Genomic DNA, 18,050 nt, shown 5'->3' on the forward strand with positions numbered 1-18,050 from the left:
CCCATAATGACATCCCAATACCCCATAATGACATCCCAATACCCCATAATGACATCACAATACCCCATAATGACATCCCAATACCCCATAATGACATCCCAATACCCCATAATGACATCCCAATACCCCATAATGACATCACAATACCCCATAATGACATCACAATACCCCATAATGACATCCCAATACCCCATAATGACATCCCAATACCCCATAATGACATCACAATACCCCATAATGACATCCCAATACCCCATAATGACATCCCAATACCCCATAATGACATCCCAATACCCCATAATGACATCCCAATACCCCATAATGACATCCCAATACAATGACATCCCATAATGACATCCAATACCCCATAATGACATCACAAATACATCACCATAATGACATCACAATACCCCATAATGACATCACAATACCCCATAATGACATCACAATATCCCATAATGACATCACAATATCCCATAATGACATCCCAATACCCCATAATGACATCCCAATACCCCATAATGACATCCCAATACCCCATAATGACATCCCAATACCCCATAATGACATCCCAATAACCAATAATGACATCCCAATAACCAATAATGACATCCCAATACCCCATAATGACATCCCAATACCCCATAATGACATCCCAATACCCCATAATGACATCACAATGCCCCATAATGACATCCCAATACCCCATAATGACATCCCAATACCCCATAATGACATCACAATACCCCATAATGACATCACAATACCCCATAATGACATCACAATAATGACATCACAATACCCCATAATGACATCACAATACCCTATAATGACATCACAATACCCCATAATGACATCACAATAATGACATCACAATACCCCATAATGACATCACAATACTCCATAATGACATCACAATATCAGTGTATGTCAGAGCAAAAACCAAGCCATGAGGCTGAAGGAATTGTCCATAGAGCTCCAAGACAGGATTGTGTTGTGAGGTACAGATCAGGGGAAAGGGGTACCAAAACATTTCTTCAGCATTGAAGGTCCCCAAGAACACAGTGGCCTCCATCATTCTTAAATGGAAGAAGTTTGGAACCACCAAGACTCTTCCTAGAGCTGGCAGCCCGGCCAAACTGAGCAATCGGGGGAGAAGGGTCATGGAGGTGACCAAGAACCTGATGGTCACTCTGACAGAGCTCAGAGTTCCTCTGTGGAAATGGTTGTCCTTCTGGAAGGTTCTCCCATCTCTGCAGCACTCCACCAATCAGACAGAAGCCACTCCTCAGTAAAAGGCACATGACAGCCTGCTTGTCCGGGTCGCCATTTTTGATTCATTGTTCAGCAGTCTTATGGCTTGGGGGTAGAGGCTGTTAAAGTGCCTTTTGGTCTTAGACTTGGCGCTCCGGCACCACTTGCCGTGCGGTAGCAGAAAACAGTCTATGACTAGGTTGGCTGGAGTCTTCAACCATTTTTGGGGCCTTCGTCTGACACCACCTAGTTGAAGTCGGAAGTTTACATACACCTTAGCCAAATACATTTAAACTCAGTTTTTCACAATTCCTACAATTTTGTTTCTGGTGTCCTTTGACAGCTCTTTGGTCTTGGCCATAGTGTAGTTTTAGTGTGACTGTTTGAGGTTGTGGGCAGGTGTCTTTTATACTGATTAGTTCAAACAGGTGCCAGGTAATGAGTGGAGGACAGAGGAGCCTCTTGAAGAAGTTACAGGTCTGTGAGCCAGAAATCTTGCTTGTTTGTAGGTGACCAAATACTTATTTTCCACCATAATTTGCAAATAAATTCATTAAAAATCCTGCAATGTGATTTTCTGGATTTTTTTTCTCATTTGTCTGTCATAGTTGAAGTGTACCTATGATGAAAATTACAGGCCTCTCTCGTCTTTTAAGTGGGAGAACTTGCACAATTGGTGGCTGACTAAATACTTTTGCCCCACTGTATCTACATCCTTTTCCCCTCCTCATGATGCCATCTATTTTGTAAGTACCAGTCCCTCCTGCAGCAAAGCACCCCCACAACATGGTGCTGCCACCCTCGTGTCACGGCTGGGATGGAGTTCTTCGGCTTACAAACGTCCCCCTTTTTCCTCCAAGCATAACGATGGTCTTTATGGCCAAACAGTTCTATTTTTTTGTTTCATCAGACCGGAGGACATTTCTCAAAAAATGATGAGACTAAACTGCTGGGGACCAACATGGAAGAAGGGGAGAGGGAGGACCAACATGGAGAGGGAAGGGGAGAGAGGGAGGACCAACATGGAGGGAAGGGAGAGAGGGAGGACCAACCTGAGATAGCAAGCTCTTCAAACGTATAGACTCAATGGTTGCTAAAAATGGGAAAGAGAGGTCTGTCCATGATAAGGTGTTGTTCTGCTACCATCTCTCAGACCAGGTCCTGCAAACCCCAGTTGTGTTGCATGAGGCATTGAACAAATGCAATGCTCTTTAAAAAAAAGACAACTACTGACTTTCAGCATGTATATAGGAAGGGCACTCAACATGCGGACTCAGGTGATTGGCTAAAATAAAATCGATAAAAATATGATGACTTCAGACCTTTTTATGTTATTGATTTTTTTTTTTTAAACTCACTTATGACATCACATGGTAGAGTTACTTATCCAATAGAACCTTGTCGGAACATATGTAAGTGTGGCGTGCCTCAGGGCACTTGCCTTGGCCTTTACATATGCAGATGATCACAGGATCGGTGTCCCCCCCGCCCCACATGCAGGACAGTTGAGCTAATGTGATATGTAGTAATAAGCCTAAATTTAACTGCACACGGAACTTAAAACATGCCAGTCTTTCCTGGTAGATTAACTGCATCAATTGTTTGAGAGAGAATAGTTGACATGTTTAAATTGTGTAGGTAACTTATAAAGGCTTGGGCAGCAGTGTAGCCTAGTGGTTAGAGCATGGGCAAGTAACTGAAAGGTTGCAAGATCGAATCCCGAGCTGACAAGGTAAAAATCTGTTGTTCTGAACAAGGCAGTTAACCCACTGTTCCCGGTGGGCCGTCACTGAAAAAAAAGAATTTGTTCCCAACTGACTTGTCTAGTTAAATAAGTTACATTTTTTTTAAAGCCATCGGGGAGTTTCTTCAGTCCCCAAATCCAGAGCAGCAATTCAAGGCAACATACAGAACTCCCATCTCAAATGACTAAAGCAGAATTAGTTTTTAACAAAACACCTCTATTTGACCGAGTTGTTTTCAATTTGAACTTTAGGCAAGTCGGTTAGGAACAAATTCTTGTGCAATGACGGTCTAGGAACAGCGGGTTACCTGCCTTGTTCAGGAGGCAGAACGACGGCCTACCGGGGAACAGGGGTTAACTGCCTTGTTCAGGGCAGGACGACGACCTACAGGGGAACAGTGGGTTAACTGCCTTGTTCAGGGGAACAGTGGGTTAACTGCCTTGTTCAGGGGAACAGTGGGTTAACTGCCTTGTTCAGAGGAACAGTGGGTTAACTGCCTTGCTCAGGGAACAGTGGGTTAACTGCCTTGCTCAGGGGAACAGTGGGTTAACTGCCTTGCTCAGGGAACAGTGGGTTAACTGCCTTGTTCAGGGGAACAATGGGTTAACTGCCTTGCTCAGGGGAACATTCAGAAGACATTAAGGTTAACTTGTTCAGGGGCAGAATGACAGAGGGTCTGCTAATGGGATCCCAATAAGATCTAAAGGAGTTGGCCAACACATGGAGCGTGGTGGTCTGTCAGGACCTCGGCTGGTAAATATAAGTTAGAGCTCCAACCTCTCCAGGGCCCAGAGGACCTTGGCCCAGAGGACCTTGGCTAGTAAAGTTGGAGCTCCAGCCTCTCCAGGGCCCAGAGGACCTCGGCTGGTAAAGTTAGAGCTCCAACCTCTCCAGGGCCCAGAGGACCTCGGCTGGTAAATGTAAGTTAGAGCTCAACCTCTCCAGGGCCCCAGGGACCTCGGCTGGTAAATGTAAGTTAGAGCTCCAACCTCTCCAGGGCCCAGAGGACCTCGGCTGGTAAATATAAGTTAGAGCTCCAACCTCTCCAGGGCCCAGAGGACCTCGGCTGGTAAAGTTAGAGCTCCAACCTCTCCAGGGCCCAGAGGACCTCGGGCTGGTAAATGTAAGTTAGAGCTCCAGCTCTCCAGGGCCCAGAGGACCTCGGCTGGTAAATATAAGTTAGAGCTCCAACCTCTCCAGGGCCCAGAGGACCTCGGCTGGTAAATGTAAATTAGAGCTCCAACCTCTCCAGGGCCCAGAGGACCTCGGCTGAGTGAATATAAGTTAGAGCTCCAACCTCTCCAGGGCCCAGAGGACCTCGGCTGGTAAATGTTTAGAGCTCCAACCTCTCCAGGGCCCAGAAGGACCTCGGCTGGTAAAGTTAGAGCTCAACCTCTCCAGGGCCCAGAGGACCTCGGCTGGTGTTAGAGCTCAACCTCCAGGGCCCAGAGGACCTCGGGCTGGTAAGTTAGAGCTCCAACCTCTCCAGGGCCCAGAGGACCTCGGCTGGTAAAGTTAGAGCTCCAACCTCTCCCAGGGCCCAGAGGACCTCGGCTGGTAAATGTTTAGAGCTCCAACCTCCAGGGCCCAGAGGACCCTCTCTCAGGTAAAGTTAGAGCTCCAACCTCTCCAGGGCCCAGAGGACCTCGGCTGGTAAAGTTAGAGCTCCAACCTCTCCAGGGCCCAGAGGTCCTCGGCTGGTAAATGTAAGTTAGAGCTCCAACCTCTCCAGGGCCCAGAGGACCTCGGCTGGTAAAGTTAGAGCTCCAACCTCTCCAGGGCCCAGAGGACCTCGGCTGGTAAAGTTAGAGCTCCAACCTCTCCAGGGCCCAGAGGACCTCGGCTGGTAAATGTAAGTTAGAGCTCCAACCTCTCCAGGGCCCAGAGGACCTCGGCTGGTAAAGTTAGAGCTCCAACCTCTCCAGGGCCCAGAGGACCTCGGCTGGTAAAGTTAGAGCTCCAACCTCTCCAGGGCCCAGTGATCCTAAAGTTATTGATCGGATTATGTGTTTAGAAATAGAATGAATGGAACGTACGAATCCCTTCGAATGGGGACCTCCCGTTCTATTCAATGTCCTAATCCTATTGACGAACTCCAGATTATTTTTCGGAGAAAAACTGGGCCCCTGAAGCCATGTTTTAGAGGGATTATAGAGGGTGGAGCTGTGCACTAAAATGCTTTAGAGGGAGGAGCTGTGCACTAAAATGCTTTAGAGGGAGGAGCTGTGCACTAAAATGCTTTAGAGGGAGGAGCTTGTGCACTAAAATGCTTTAGAGGGAGGAGCTGTGCACTAAAATGCTTTAGAGGGAGGAGCTGTGCACTAAAATGCTTTAGAGGGAGGAGCTTGTGCACTAAAATGCTTTAGAGGGAGGAGCTGTGCACTAAAATGCTTTAGAGGAGGAGCTTGTGCACTAAAATGCTTTAGAGGGAGGAGCTGAAAAATGTTTCAATCACAAATTAAATCCTCCACTTCATGATTTGACAGGACGACGTAAACTCACCAATCACAATGTGTTGTAGTTGAACCTAGTAGTTTACATTTCATTATAGTACAACGGTCTGATTTGTCTAATCTTAGCAATTTCTTCTTAGCTAGCTACATAGTCGTCGTTGTATCAAAGATAATTGCGTAATTATAAGTATTTCGTATTTAGTAGTCTCCCTATCTGCCCAACACGTTCACCGTCTACCGTAGCACTGTAGTAACTATCACACTCCACTGAACGACTTGATTAGTGTAGTGTTAGTGTAGTGTTAGCTAGCTACATAGTTGTCTTTGCTGTCTTCTTATCCAAGATAATTGTGTAGTTTAGAGTGTGGAGTCTTAGAGTGATAATTGCGTTATTATCGTATTTAGTGGTCCTCCTATCTGCCTAGCAGCTAGCCAGCTAACGCATACGTTCACCGGCTGCCGTAGCACTGTACTAACTATCCCACACTCAACTGAGCGACTTGATTAGTGTAGTATTAGCTAGCTACATAGTTGTCTTTGCTGTCTTCGTATCCAAGATAATTGTGTAGTTTAGAGTGTGTAGTCTTAGAGTGATTATCTTAATTCACCGAGGTTAGCTAGCCAGCTATTTTGTCACCTTAACGTAGGAGACACTCCCTAGCTAGCCAATAGCCAGCCAACGCGTACTGAATAGAACTTTTCGCATTCCGCATTCGCTTCGCTCCACAGGTAGTATCACATTTTCATTTCATTTCATTACAGTCCCAACGGTGTGATTTGTTTGATCGTAGCTAGCTACATAGCTAGCTACATAGCCGTCTTTGTTTCAAAGATAATTGTGTAGTCTAGACGATTTTCTAGGTTAGCTAGCCAGCTATTGTCGTTCTCCTAGCATAGCATAACGTAACCAACACTGCTAGCTAGCCAGCTAGCTCCCCAAAAGCAGCATTGTAGAAACTTCACGCTCAACGGTACGACTTGATTAGGGTAGTGTCAACAACAGCAGCTAACCTACCCCAGCAGTACTGTATCATTTTAATCATTTTAGTCAATTAGATTCTTGCTACGTAAGCTTAACTTTCTGAACATTCGAGGCGTGTAGTCACTTGTCATTCAATCTCCTCTGCATTAGCGTAGCCTCTTCTCCTAGCCTGTCAACTATGTGTCTGTCTATCCTGTTCTCTCCTCTCTGCACAGACCATACAAACGCTCCACACCGCGTGGCCGCGGCCACCTAATCTGGTGGTCCCAGCACGCAGGACCCACGTGGGTTCCAGGTCTCCGGTAGCCTCTGGAACTGCCGATCTGCGGTAACAAGGCAGAGTTCATCTCAGCCTATGCCTCCCTCCAGTCCCTCGACTTCTTGGCTCTGACGGAAACATGGATCACCACAGACAACACCGCTACTCCCTGCTCTCTTCGTCCGCCCACGTGCTCTCGCACACCCGAGAGCTTCTGGTCAGCGGGGTGGTGGCACCGGGATCCTCATCTCTCCCCAAGTGGTCATTCTCTCTTTCTCCCTTACCCATCTGTCTATCGCCTCCTTTGAATTCCATGCTGTCACAGTTACCAGCCCTTTCAAGCTTAACATCCTTATCATTTATCGCCCTCCTGGTTCCCTCGGAGAGTTCATCAATGAGCTTGATGCCTTGATAAGCTCCTTTCCTGAGGACGGCTCACCTCTCACAGTTCTGGGCGACTTTAACCTCCCCCGTCTACCTTTGACTCATTCCTCTCTGCCTCTTCTTTCCACTCCTCTCCTCTTTTGACCTCACCCTCTCACCTTCCCCCCTACTCACAAGGCAGGCAATACGCTCGACCTCATCTTTACTAGATGCTGTTCCTCCACTAACCTCATTGCAACTCCCCTCAAGTCTCCGACCACTACCTTGTATCCTTTTTCCCTCTGCTCTCATCCAACACTTCCCACTCTGCCCCTACTCGGATGGTATCGCGCCGTCCCAACCTTCGCTCTCTCTCCCCCGCTACTCTCTCCTCTTCCATCCTATCATCTCTTCCCTCTGCTCAAACCTTCTCCAACCTATCTCCTGATTCTGCCTCCTCAACCCTCCTCTCCTCCCTTTCTGCATCCTTTGACTCTCTATGTCCCCTATCCTCCAGGCCGGCTCGGTCCTCCCCTCCCGCTCCGTGGCTCGACGACTCATTGCGAGCTTACAGAACAGGGCTCCGGGCAGCCGAGCGGAAATGGAGGAAAACTCGCCTCCCTGCGGACCTGGCATCCTTTCACTCCCTCCTCTCTACATTTTCCTCCTCTGTCTCTGCTGCTAAAGCCACTTTCTACCACTCTAAATTCCAAGCATCTGCCTCTAACCCTAGGAAGCTCTTTGCCACCTTCTCCTCCCTCTTGAATCCTCCTCCCCCTCCCCCCTCCTCCCTCTCTGCAGATGACTTCGTCAACCATTTTGAAAAGAAGGTCGACGACATCCGATCCTCGTTTGCTAAGTCAAACGACACCGCTGGTTCTGCTCACACTGCCCTACCCTGTGCTCTGACCTCTTTCTCCCCTCTCTCTCCAGATGACATCTCGCGTCTTGTGACGGCCGGCCGCCCAACAACCTGCCCGCTTGACCCTATCCCCTCTCTTCTCCAGACCATCTCCGGTGACCTTCTCCCTTACCTCACCTCGCTCATCAACTCATCCCTGACCGCTGGCTACGTCCCTCCCGTCTTCAAGAGAGCGAGAGTTGCACCCCTTCTGAAAAAACCTACACTCGATCCCTCCGATGTCAACAACTACAGACCAGTATCCCTTCTTTCTTTTCTCTCCAAAACTCTTGAACGTGCCGTCCTTGGCCAGCTCTCCCGCTATCTCTCTCAGAATGACCTTCTTGATCCAAATCAGTCAGGTTTCAAGACTAGTCATTCAACTGAGACTGCTCTTCTCTGTATCACGGAGGCGCTCCGCACTGCTAAAGCTAACTCTCTCTCCTCTGCTCTCATCCTTCTAGACCTATCGGCTGCCTTCGATACTGTGAACCATCAGATCCTCCTCTCCACCCTCTCCGAGTTGGGCATCTCCGGCGCGGCCCACGCTTGGATTGCGTCCTACCTGACAGGTCGCTCCTACCAGGTGGCGTGGCGAGAATCCGCCTCCTCACCACGTGCTCTCACCACTGGTGTCCCCCAGGGCTCTGTTCTAGGCCCTCTCCTATTCTCGCTATACACCAAGTCACTTGGCTCTGTCATAACCTCACATGGTCTCTCCTATCATTGCTATGCAGACGACACACAATTAATCTTCTCCTTTCCCCCTTCTGACGACCAGGTGGCGAATCGCATCTCTGCATGTCTGGCAGACATATCAGCGTGGATGACGGATCATCACCTCAAGCTGAACCTCGGCAAGACGGAGCTGCTCTTCCTCCCGGGGAAGGACTGCCCGCTCCATGATCTCGCCATCACGGTTGACAACTCCATTGTGTCCTCGTCCCAGAGCGCTAAGAACCTTGGCGTGATCCTGGACAACACCCTGTCGTTCTCAAATAACATCAAGGCGGTGGCCCGTTCCTGTAGGTTCATGCTCTACAACATCCGCAGAGTACGACCCTGCCTCACACAGGAAGCGGCGCAGGTCCTAATCCAGGCACTTGTCATCTCCCGTCTGGATTACTGCAACTCGCTGTTGGCTGGGCTCCCTGCCTGTGCCATTAAACCCCTACAACTCATCCAGAACGCCGCAGCCCGTCTGGTGTTCAACCTTCCCAAGTTCTCTCACGTCACCCCGCTCCTCCGCTCTCTCCACTGGCTTCCAGTTGAAGCTCGCATCCGCTACAAGACCATGGTGCTTGCCTACGGAGCTGTGAGGGGAACGGCACCTCAGTACCTCCAGGCTCTGATCAGGCCCTACACCCAAACAAGGGCACTGCGTTCATCCACCTCTGGCCTGCTCGCCTCCCTACCACTGAGGAAGTACAGTTCCCGCTCAGCCCAGTCAAAACTGTTCGCTGCTCTGGCCCCCAATGGTGGAACAAACTCCCTCACGACGCCAGGACAGCGGAGTCAATCACACCTTCCGGAGACACCTGAAACCCCCACCTCTTTAAGGAATACCTAGGATGGGATAAGTAATCCTTCTCACCCCCCCCTTAAAAGACCTAGATGCACTATTGTAAAGTGGCTGTTCCACTGGATGTCATAAGGTGAAACGCACCAATTTGTAAGTCGCTCTGGATGGGCGTCTGCTAAATGACTTAAATGTAAATGTAAATGAACCGGAAGTGGTCCAGTTAGAAACAGACAGGCAGTAGTGTTCAAAATCCCAGTTTTTATTGGTTGTTGGCATCCAGGTGAACCAATGGCACAACAGATTAATCACCAGAAAAATAAAACAGAAAGGAAAAGTTCCAGTTTCTCAAAGTAAAAAAAAAAGGTTTGGAATATTTTTATATATAGTTACATTTAGTAAATTACCCAGAAACACTTGAGTCAGACACAGGCATTATCAGAACTACAATGGCGGTCTAACCTCTCACCTGTGTGAACCAACAGTCAAACACACACACACACACACACACACCTTTCCATCCATCCATCCATCCTTACACCACAGCGTTGACCTCTGGCTAGATCACAGTGGGTCACATTTACGTGAGAATTATGAGATTAAGCACCAGATTCCAGTCGTGAGGAGTGAGGAGTGTGAGACCAGGAAGTCATGTGAGAGATGGTGTTTGTATCAACAGATCATTCTCCATGATAATGGCTGTGCCTTAAGAGAGAAAATCTAAAGAAATTCTTCCAGTCAGAGGTTAGTTAACGTCCCACCAGATCAGAGCTCTGGACAGCTGTAGGGACACACACACACACACACTTCCTTCACGGTTATTTCCTGTCTGGGAGATCAAAATATCCACCAATGAGCTCCCAGCTAGAGGATGACATCATTTCCTCTAGGTTACATTGGAACGTTTCCTGTGATACAATATTAATGAGATGAGGGACTAAACCCATTCCAGAACACCGTGAGAATCCACTTCCAGTTTTTACCCAATGCTCAGAGACCAGCCTCTAGTTCCAGACAGAACCAGGTTCTATTTAGGATTCAATACCATCCCTGCTTTTAGACATTTAAAAGGTCATTTTCAGAATAAACCCGACATATGCAGCATTTACCGTGAACATTGCATTGTGGGATTGAATCCTGGCCAAAATCAGGTCCTACATGATAAATACTTGTCTGACCACCATGTGTTGTTGAATACAGAGATCACAGGACACCTGGATACAAATAGAGAAATAGATCGAGTTCAGTTGAAGAAGTGTTTAGTTGGGGGGGTGTGTCAGCTGTTTGAGAGTGGGCCAATCATACATCTAGGACTGAGTGACACATCGAGCCACGTTGCTATTGGACGGGGGGGGGAATAGTGTACAGCCCCACTAACTTTGGCAACAAATACAGGTGGGTACTGCAGAACTGTGAGAGGAAAAGGCAGAGAGAGAGGAAAAGGCAGAGAGAGAGGAAAAGGCAGAGAGAGAGGAAAAGGCAGAGAGAGAAAAGGGGAGGGAAAAGGGGAGGGAAAGGCAGAGAGAGAAAAGGCGGAGAGAGAAAGGGGGAGAGAGAAAGGGGAGAGGAGAAAGGCAGAGAGAGAAAGGCAGAGAGAGAGAAAGGGGAGGGAAAGGCAGAGAGAGAAAGGCAGAGAGAGAGAAAGGAGGAGGGAAAAGCAGAGAGAGGAAAGGGGAGGGAAAGGCAGAGAGAGGAAAGGGGAGGGAAAGGCAGAGAGAGGAAAGGGGAGGGAAAGGCAGAGAGAGAAAAGGGGAGGGAAAGGCAGAGAGGAAAGGCAGAGAGGAAAGGGGAGGGAAAGGCAGAGAGAGGAAAGGGGAGGGAAAGGCAGAGAGAGATGAAGAAAGCCTTTACGTTAGGACATAACCTCCCCAGCTCTTTCTCTCCCTCCTTTGTCCAGTTCACACAAAAAAGGTCCTGTTCAGAGCGGTGGAATGTCACATAAAAGCATTATGATGTAGATTAGATGAGCGGGATTCATTATCAAGTGAAAAAAGAGATAATGGGATCAGCTCTAGGTCTTACATTCCCCCCTCCCTCCATCTACGATGTCGTGAAACATTTCACCCCCGCTGTGAACACAGCCCTGGTCTGGGAGGGGTTAGGACAGAGTTGAGAGAAGGATGGATGGATAGAGAGGGAGGAGTTATAGGGGATGCTGCCAAGCACCGTTGTCGTGTAACGAGGGTCAGTACTCCCAGAGCGTGGCGGTCTCCAGGTCGTCGGCGTTGGCCTTCAAGACGCCGGCGTGAGTACTGTCAGAATGCTCCCGTCGCGACGGAGCGGATGGCGACCTTGTTGTAGTCGCAGAACTCTAACAGGAAGTCGACGGGGTCGTCACTGCTGCTCACCACCGACGCCCCTCGCTGCCAACCATCCAGAACTTCCCGTCGAGAGTCTGAGGAGGGGGGGAGTTACAACAGGGTCAACCATGATGATATGTCTGAGGGAGAGGGGTTACAACAGGTTCAACCATGATGATATGTCTGAGGAGAGGGGGGTTACAACAGGGTCAACCATGATGATATGTCTGAGGAGAGGGGGGTTACAACAGGGTCAACCATGATGATATGTCTGAGGAGAGGGGGGTTACAACAGGTTCAACCATGATGATATGTCTGAGGAGAGGGGGGTTACAACAGGGTCAACCATGATGATATGTCTGAGGAGAGGGGGGTTACAACAGGGTCAACCATGATGATATGTCTGAGGAGAGGGGTTACAACAGGGTCAACCATGATGATATGTCTGAGGAGAGGGGGTTACAACAGGGTCAACCATGATGATATGTCTGAGGAGAGGGGGGTTACAACAGGTTCAACCATGATGATATGTCTGAGGAGAGGGGGGTTACAACAGGTTCAACCATGATGATATGTCTGAGGAGAGGGGTTACAACAGGTTCAACCATGATGATATGTCTGAGGGGAGAGGGGGTTTACAACAGGGTCAACCATGATGATATGTCTGAGGAGAGGGGGGTTACAACAGGTTCAACCATGATGATATGTCTGAGGAGGGGGTTACAACAGGTCAACCATGATGATATGTCTGAGGAGGGGGGTTACAACAGGGTCAACCATGATGATATGTCTGAGGAGAGGGGGTTACAACAGGGTCAACCATGATGATATGTCTGAGGAGAGGGGGGTTACAACAGGGTCAACCATGATGATATGTCTGAGGAGAGGGGGGGGTTACAACAGGGTCAACCATGATGATATGTCTGAGGAGGGGGGTTACAACAGGTTCAACCATGATGATATGTCTGAGGAGAGGGGTTACAACAGGGTCAACCATGATGATATGTCTGAGGAGAGGGGGGTTACAACAGGGTCAACCATGATGATATGTCTGAGGAGAGGGGGTTACAACAGGGTCAACCATGATGATATGTCTGAGGAGAGGGGGGTGGGGGGTTACAACAGGGTCAACCATGATGATATGTCTGAGGAGAGGGGGGTTACAACAGGGTCAACCATGATGATATGTCTGAGGAGAGGGTTACAACAGGGTCAACCATGATGATATGTCTGAGGAGAGGGGGTTACAACAGGTTCAACCATGATGATATGTCTGAGGAGGGGGTTACAACAGGTTCAACCATGATGATATGTCTGAGGAGAGGGGGGGGGTTACAACAGGTCAACCATGATGATATGTCTGAGGAGAGGGGGGTTACAACAGGTTTCAACCATGATGATATGTCTGAGGAGAGGGGGGGGGTTACAAATAGGTCAACCATGATGATATGTCTGAGGAGAGGGGGTTACAACAGGTTCAACCATGATGATATGTCTGAGGAGAGGGGGGGTTACAACAGGGTCAACCATGATGATATGTCTGAGGAGAGGAGGGGGTTACAACAGGGTCAACCATGATGATATGTCTGAGGAGAGGGGGTTACAACAGGGTCAACCATGATGATATGTCTGAGGAGAGGGGGCAACAGGGTAACCATGGATGATATGTGTGTCTGAGGTTCAGGGTCAACCATGATGATATGTCTGAGGAGAGGGGGGTTACAACAGGGTCAACCATGATGATATGTCTGAGGAGGGAGGGGTTACAAACAGGGTCAACCATGATGATATGTCTGAGGAGAGGGGGGGGGTTACAACAGGGTCAACCATGATGATATGTCTGAGGAGAGGGGGGTTACAACAGGATCAACCATGATGATATGTCTGAGGAGAGGGGGGGGTTACAACAGGGTCAACCATGATGATATGTCTGAGGAGGGGGGGTTACAACAGGGTCAACCATGATGATATGTCTGAGGAGAGGGGGGTTACAACAGGGTCAACCATGATGATATGTCTGAGGAGGGGGGGGGGTTAAACAGGGTCAACCCCTGATATGTCTGAGGAGGGGGTTACAACAGGGTCAACCATGATGATGTCTGAGTGTGTGTTACAACAGGTTCAACCATGATGATATGTCTCTGAGAGGGGGGGGTCAACAGGGTCAAGGAGTGATGTGTGTGTCTGTGTGTGTGTGGTTACTAACCATGAACTGTACGTCCCCTCTCTGAAGGTCAAGGGGTAAACAGTGTGTGTGTGTGTACAACAGGGTCAACCATGTGATATGTCTGAGGAAGGTGGTGTACTAACCCTGTAAACTGTACGTCCATCTGAAGGTCAAGGTAAAGTAGTGCGTGTGTGTGTGTGTGTGTGTGTGTACTAACCCTGTAAACTGTACGTCCCCTCTCTGAAGGTCAAGGTAAAGTAGTGCGTGTGTGTGTGTGTGTGTGTGTGTGTGTGTGTGTACTAACCCTGTAAACTGTACGTCCCCTCTCTGAAGGTCAAGGTAAAGTAGTGTCAACCATGTGTGTGTGTGTGTGTGGTTACTAACCCTGTAAACTGTACGTCCCCTCTCTGAAGGTCAAGGTAAAGTAGTGTTCAACCATGTGTGTACTAACCCTGTCTGACGTCCCCTCTCTGAAGGTCAGGGTAAAGTAGTCGATATGTCTGAACGGTTGGAGTCCAGGGTTCCTGTGACCTTACGACACCCGATGAAACCGTGTTCCCCACGGAGGACAATGATTGGACAATCAGCTTCATCAGAAACTCCTCCGACTCACCTGGAGGGACAAACACTTACATATGGGTCAAAGACCAAAGAAAGCCTTATATAAAAGGTCAAAGGTTACACCCTCAGGGGACACTCCTAGCCCGGGGACACTGTCTAGCCCGGGACACTCCAAAACTATTTATTTGGGAGGCTCCATGTTGTAAAGGGCTTAGCAAGAAAACTTCCAAAAAGGACTAATTCAAAGAAAAGAGTTGTAATGAAACCAGACTATTCATATTGTGCCATTATACCACAACTAACTGGGTCACCACCATGAAGATATGTATGAACAGGGAGAGACTAGGAGTTGGTATGACCCTTGGAACAGGGTCAGACTAGGAGTTGGTATGTCTGAACCAAGTCATCTGGAAACAGGGAGAGACTAGAGTTTGTAAGACCCTTGAACCAAGTCATCTGGAACAGGGAGACTGACTAGGAGTTGGTATGACCCTTAACCAAGTCATCTGGTACAGGAGAGACTAGGAGTTGGTATGACCTTGAACCAAGTCATCTGGAACAGGGAGGGACTAGGAGTTGGTATGACCCTTGAACAAAGTCATCTGGAACAGGGAGACTAGGAGTTGGTATGACCCTTGAACCAAGTCACTGGAACAGGGAGAGACTAGGAGTTGGTATGACCCTTCTGAACCAAGTCATCTGGAACAGGGAGAGACTAGGAGTTGGTATGACCTTTGAACCAAATCACCTGGAACAGGAGAGACTGACTAGGAGTTGGTATGACCCTTGAACCAAATCATCTGGAACAGGGAGAGACTGACTAGGAGTTGGTATGACCCTGTGAACCAAGTCATCTGGAACAGGGAGAGACTAGGGAGTTGGGTATGACCCTGTGAACCAAGTCATCAGGAACAGGAGAGACTGACTAGGAGTTGGTATGACCCTTGAACCAAGTCATCTGGAACACGGAGAGACTGACTAGGGAGTTGGTATGACCCTTGAACCAAGTCATCTGGAACAGGGAGAGACTGACTAGGAGTTGGTATGGCCTTGAACCAAGTCATCTGGAACAGGGAGAGACTAGGAGTTGGTATGACCCTCCTAGCCAAGTCATCTGGAACAGGGAGGGACTGAGGAGTTGGTATGACCCTTGAACCAAGTCATCTGGAACAGGGAGAGACTAGGGAGTTGGTATGGACCCTGTAGCCAAGTCATCTGGAACAGGAGGGACTAGGGAGTTGGTATGACCCTTGAACCAAGTCATCTGGAACAGGGAGAGGACTAGGAGTTGGTATGACCCTTGAACCAAGTCATCTGGAACAGGGAGAGACTAGGAGTTGGTATGACCCTTGAACCAAGTCATCTGAACAGGGAGAGACTAGGAGTTGGTATGACCCTTGAACCAAATCACCTGGAACAGGGGAGAGACTAGGAGTTGGTATGACCCTTGAACCAAGTCATCTGGAACAGGGAGGGACTAGAGAGACCCTTGAACCAAGTCATCTGGAACAGGGAGAGACTAGGAGTTGGTATGACCCTTGAACCAAATCATCTGGAACAGGGAGAGAGACTAGGAGTTGGTATGACCCTTGAACCAAATCATCTGGAACAGGGAGAGACTGACTAGGAGTTGGTATGACCCTTGAACCAAGTCATCTGGAACAGGGAGAGACTAGGAGTTGGTATGACCCTTGAACCAAGTCATCAGGAACAGGGAGAGACTGACTAGGAGTTGGTATGACCCTTGAACCAAGTCATCTGGAACACGGAGAGACTGACTAGGAGTTGGTATGACCCTCGAACCAAGTCATCTGGAACAGGGAGAGACTAGGAGTTGGTATGACCCTTGAACCAAGTCATCTGGAACAGGGAGAGACTGACTAGGAGTTGGTATGACCCTTGAACCAAGTCATCTGGAACAGGGAGAGACTAGGAGTTGGTATGACCCTTGAACCAAGTCATCTGGAACAGGGAGAGACTGACTAGGAGTTGGTATGACCCTTGAACCAAGTCATCTGGAACAGGGAGAGACTACTAGGAGTTGGTATGACCCTTGAACCAAGTCATCTGGAACAGGGAGGGACTGACTAGGAGTTGGTATGACCCTGTGAACCAAGTCATCTGGAACAGGGAGGGACTGACTAGGAGTTGGTATGACCCTTGAACCAAGTCATCTGGAACAGGGAGAGACTAGGAGTTGGTATGATCCTTGAACCAAGTCATCAGGAACACCCTGTTGAGACACCCAAAGGCTGACACTGAGGAGTTGGTGGCAGACCCTTGAACCAAGTCATCTGGAACAGGGAGAGACTCAGCTGGTATGACCCTTGAACTCCAGTCAAAGTAACTGCATCCTGTAACACCCACACACAAATATAATTCTCAACAGGGTTGTAATAACATCTATTACAGCCACCTCTTTATGGAGCAATGACTGACCGGCAACGTCCAGCAGCTAACAGCTAACTGGCCGTTCTTCCCGGCAGCGACGGCTAACCCGGGGGCGGCACGGAGAGTCAGCTTCTACCACAGTACTCCATGTCAAAGTAACAGTTGGCAGTCCTGTACACACACACACACACAAATATAATTCCAACAGGGTAGAACATTGTAATAACATGTATTACTGGAGCCACCTCTACCAGGAGCAATGAAGCCGACGGCTAACAGCCCGACGCCCGCAGCTAGCCGACGGCTAACAGCCGACGCCCCGCAGCTAGCCGACGGCTAACAGCCGACGCCCCGCAGCCAGCCGACGGCTAACAGCCGACGCCCGCAGCTAGCCCGACGGCTAACAGCCGACGCCCGCAGCTAGCCGACGGCTAACAGCCCGACACGCCGCAGCTTCCGACGGCTAACAGCCGATACCCTGCAGCTAGCCGACGGCTAACCTTCGATAGCTGCAGTATAACAGTGTGTGTGTGTGTGTGTGTGTGTGTGTGTGTTATTACTTAGTGGAGGCGGTACACTGTAGTCCTCCAGAAGAGGTGAGGGTCCAGTACTTCCCGGCAGCAGTCCGGAACGCACACTTCCTGTTCTCACGACTCATCTCCACCTGGAACACTTCCTGGTCTCCCTCCTCGTCCTGATTGGCTGACAGGTCCATGCCTAGGGGTCAGGAACGAGCAGAAACGCACTACAGATTTGTACAAAACATTAAAAATCACATCCCTGATATTGAGTTGCAGCCCCCTTTGGCCCTCAGAACTACCCTAAATAGTCGGGGCATGAACTCTACAAGGTGTCGACCCCAACGCTCCCACACGTCGACCCCCAACGCCTCCCACACGTCGACCCCCAACGCCTCCCACACGTCGACCCCCACGCCTCCCACACGTCGACCCCCACGCCCCCCCACACGTCGACCCCCACGCCCCCACACGTCGACCCCCCAACGCCCCCACACGTCGACCCCCAACGCCCCCACACGTCGATCCCAACGCCCCCACGCGCCCCCCCACCGTCGACCCCCAACGCCCCCACACGCGGACCCCCCAACGCCCCCACACGTCGACCCCCAACGCCTCCCCACGTCGACCCCAACGC

The 18,050-nt window shown here is 49.4% G+C and overlaps 1 protein-coding gene across 1 annotated transcript in view; it reads right to left on the reverse strand.

Annotated features, from left to right (window-relative positions):
• Positions 1-17,738: 17,738 nt before the first annotated feature.
• LOC135567240 (uncharacterized) overlaps positions 17,739-18,050 on the reverse strand; it is a 1,829-nt gene continuing 1,517 nt past the window's right edge. The window contains exon 4 of the mRNA XM_065014663.1: positions 17,739-18,050. This exon is cut by the window's right edge and continues 182 nt beyond it. Coding sequence (XP_064870735.1) covers positions 17,739-18,050 — 312 coding nt within the window.

The sequence above is a fragment of the Oncorhynchus nerka genome, unplaced genomic scaffold (assembly GCF_034236695.1).
Source record: "Oncorhynchus nerka isolate Pitt River unplaced genomic scaffold, Oner_Uvic_2.0 unplaced_scaffold_2310, whole genome shotgun sequence".
NCBI lineage: Eukaryota > Metazoa > Chordata > Actinopteri > Salmoniformes > Salmonidae > Oncorhynchus > Oncorhynchus nerka.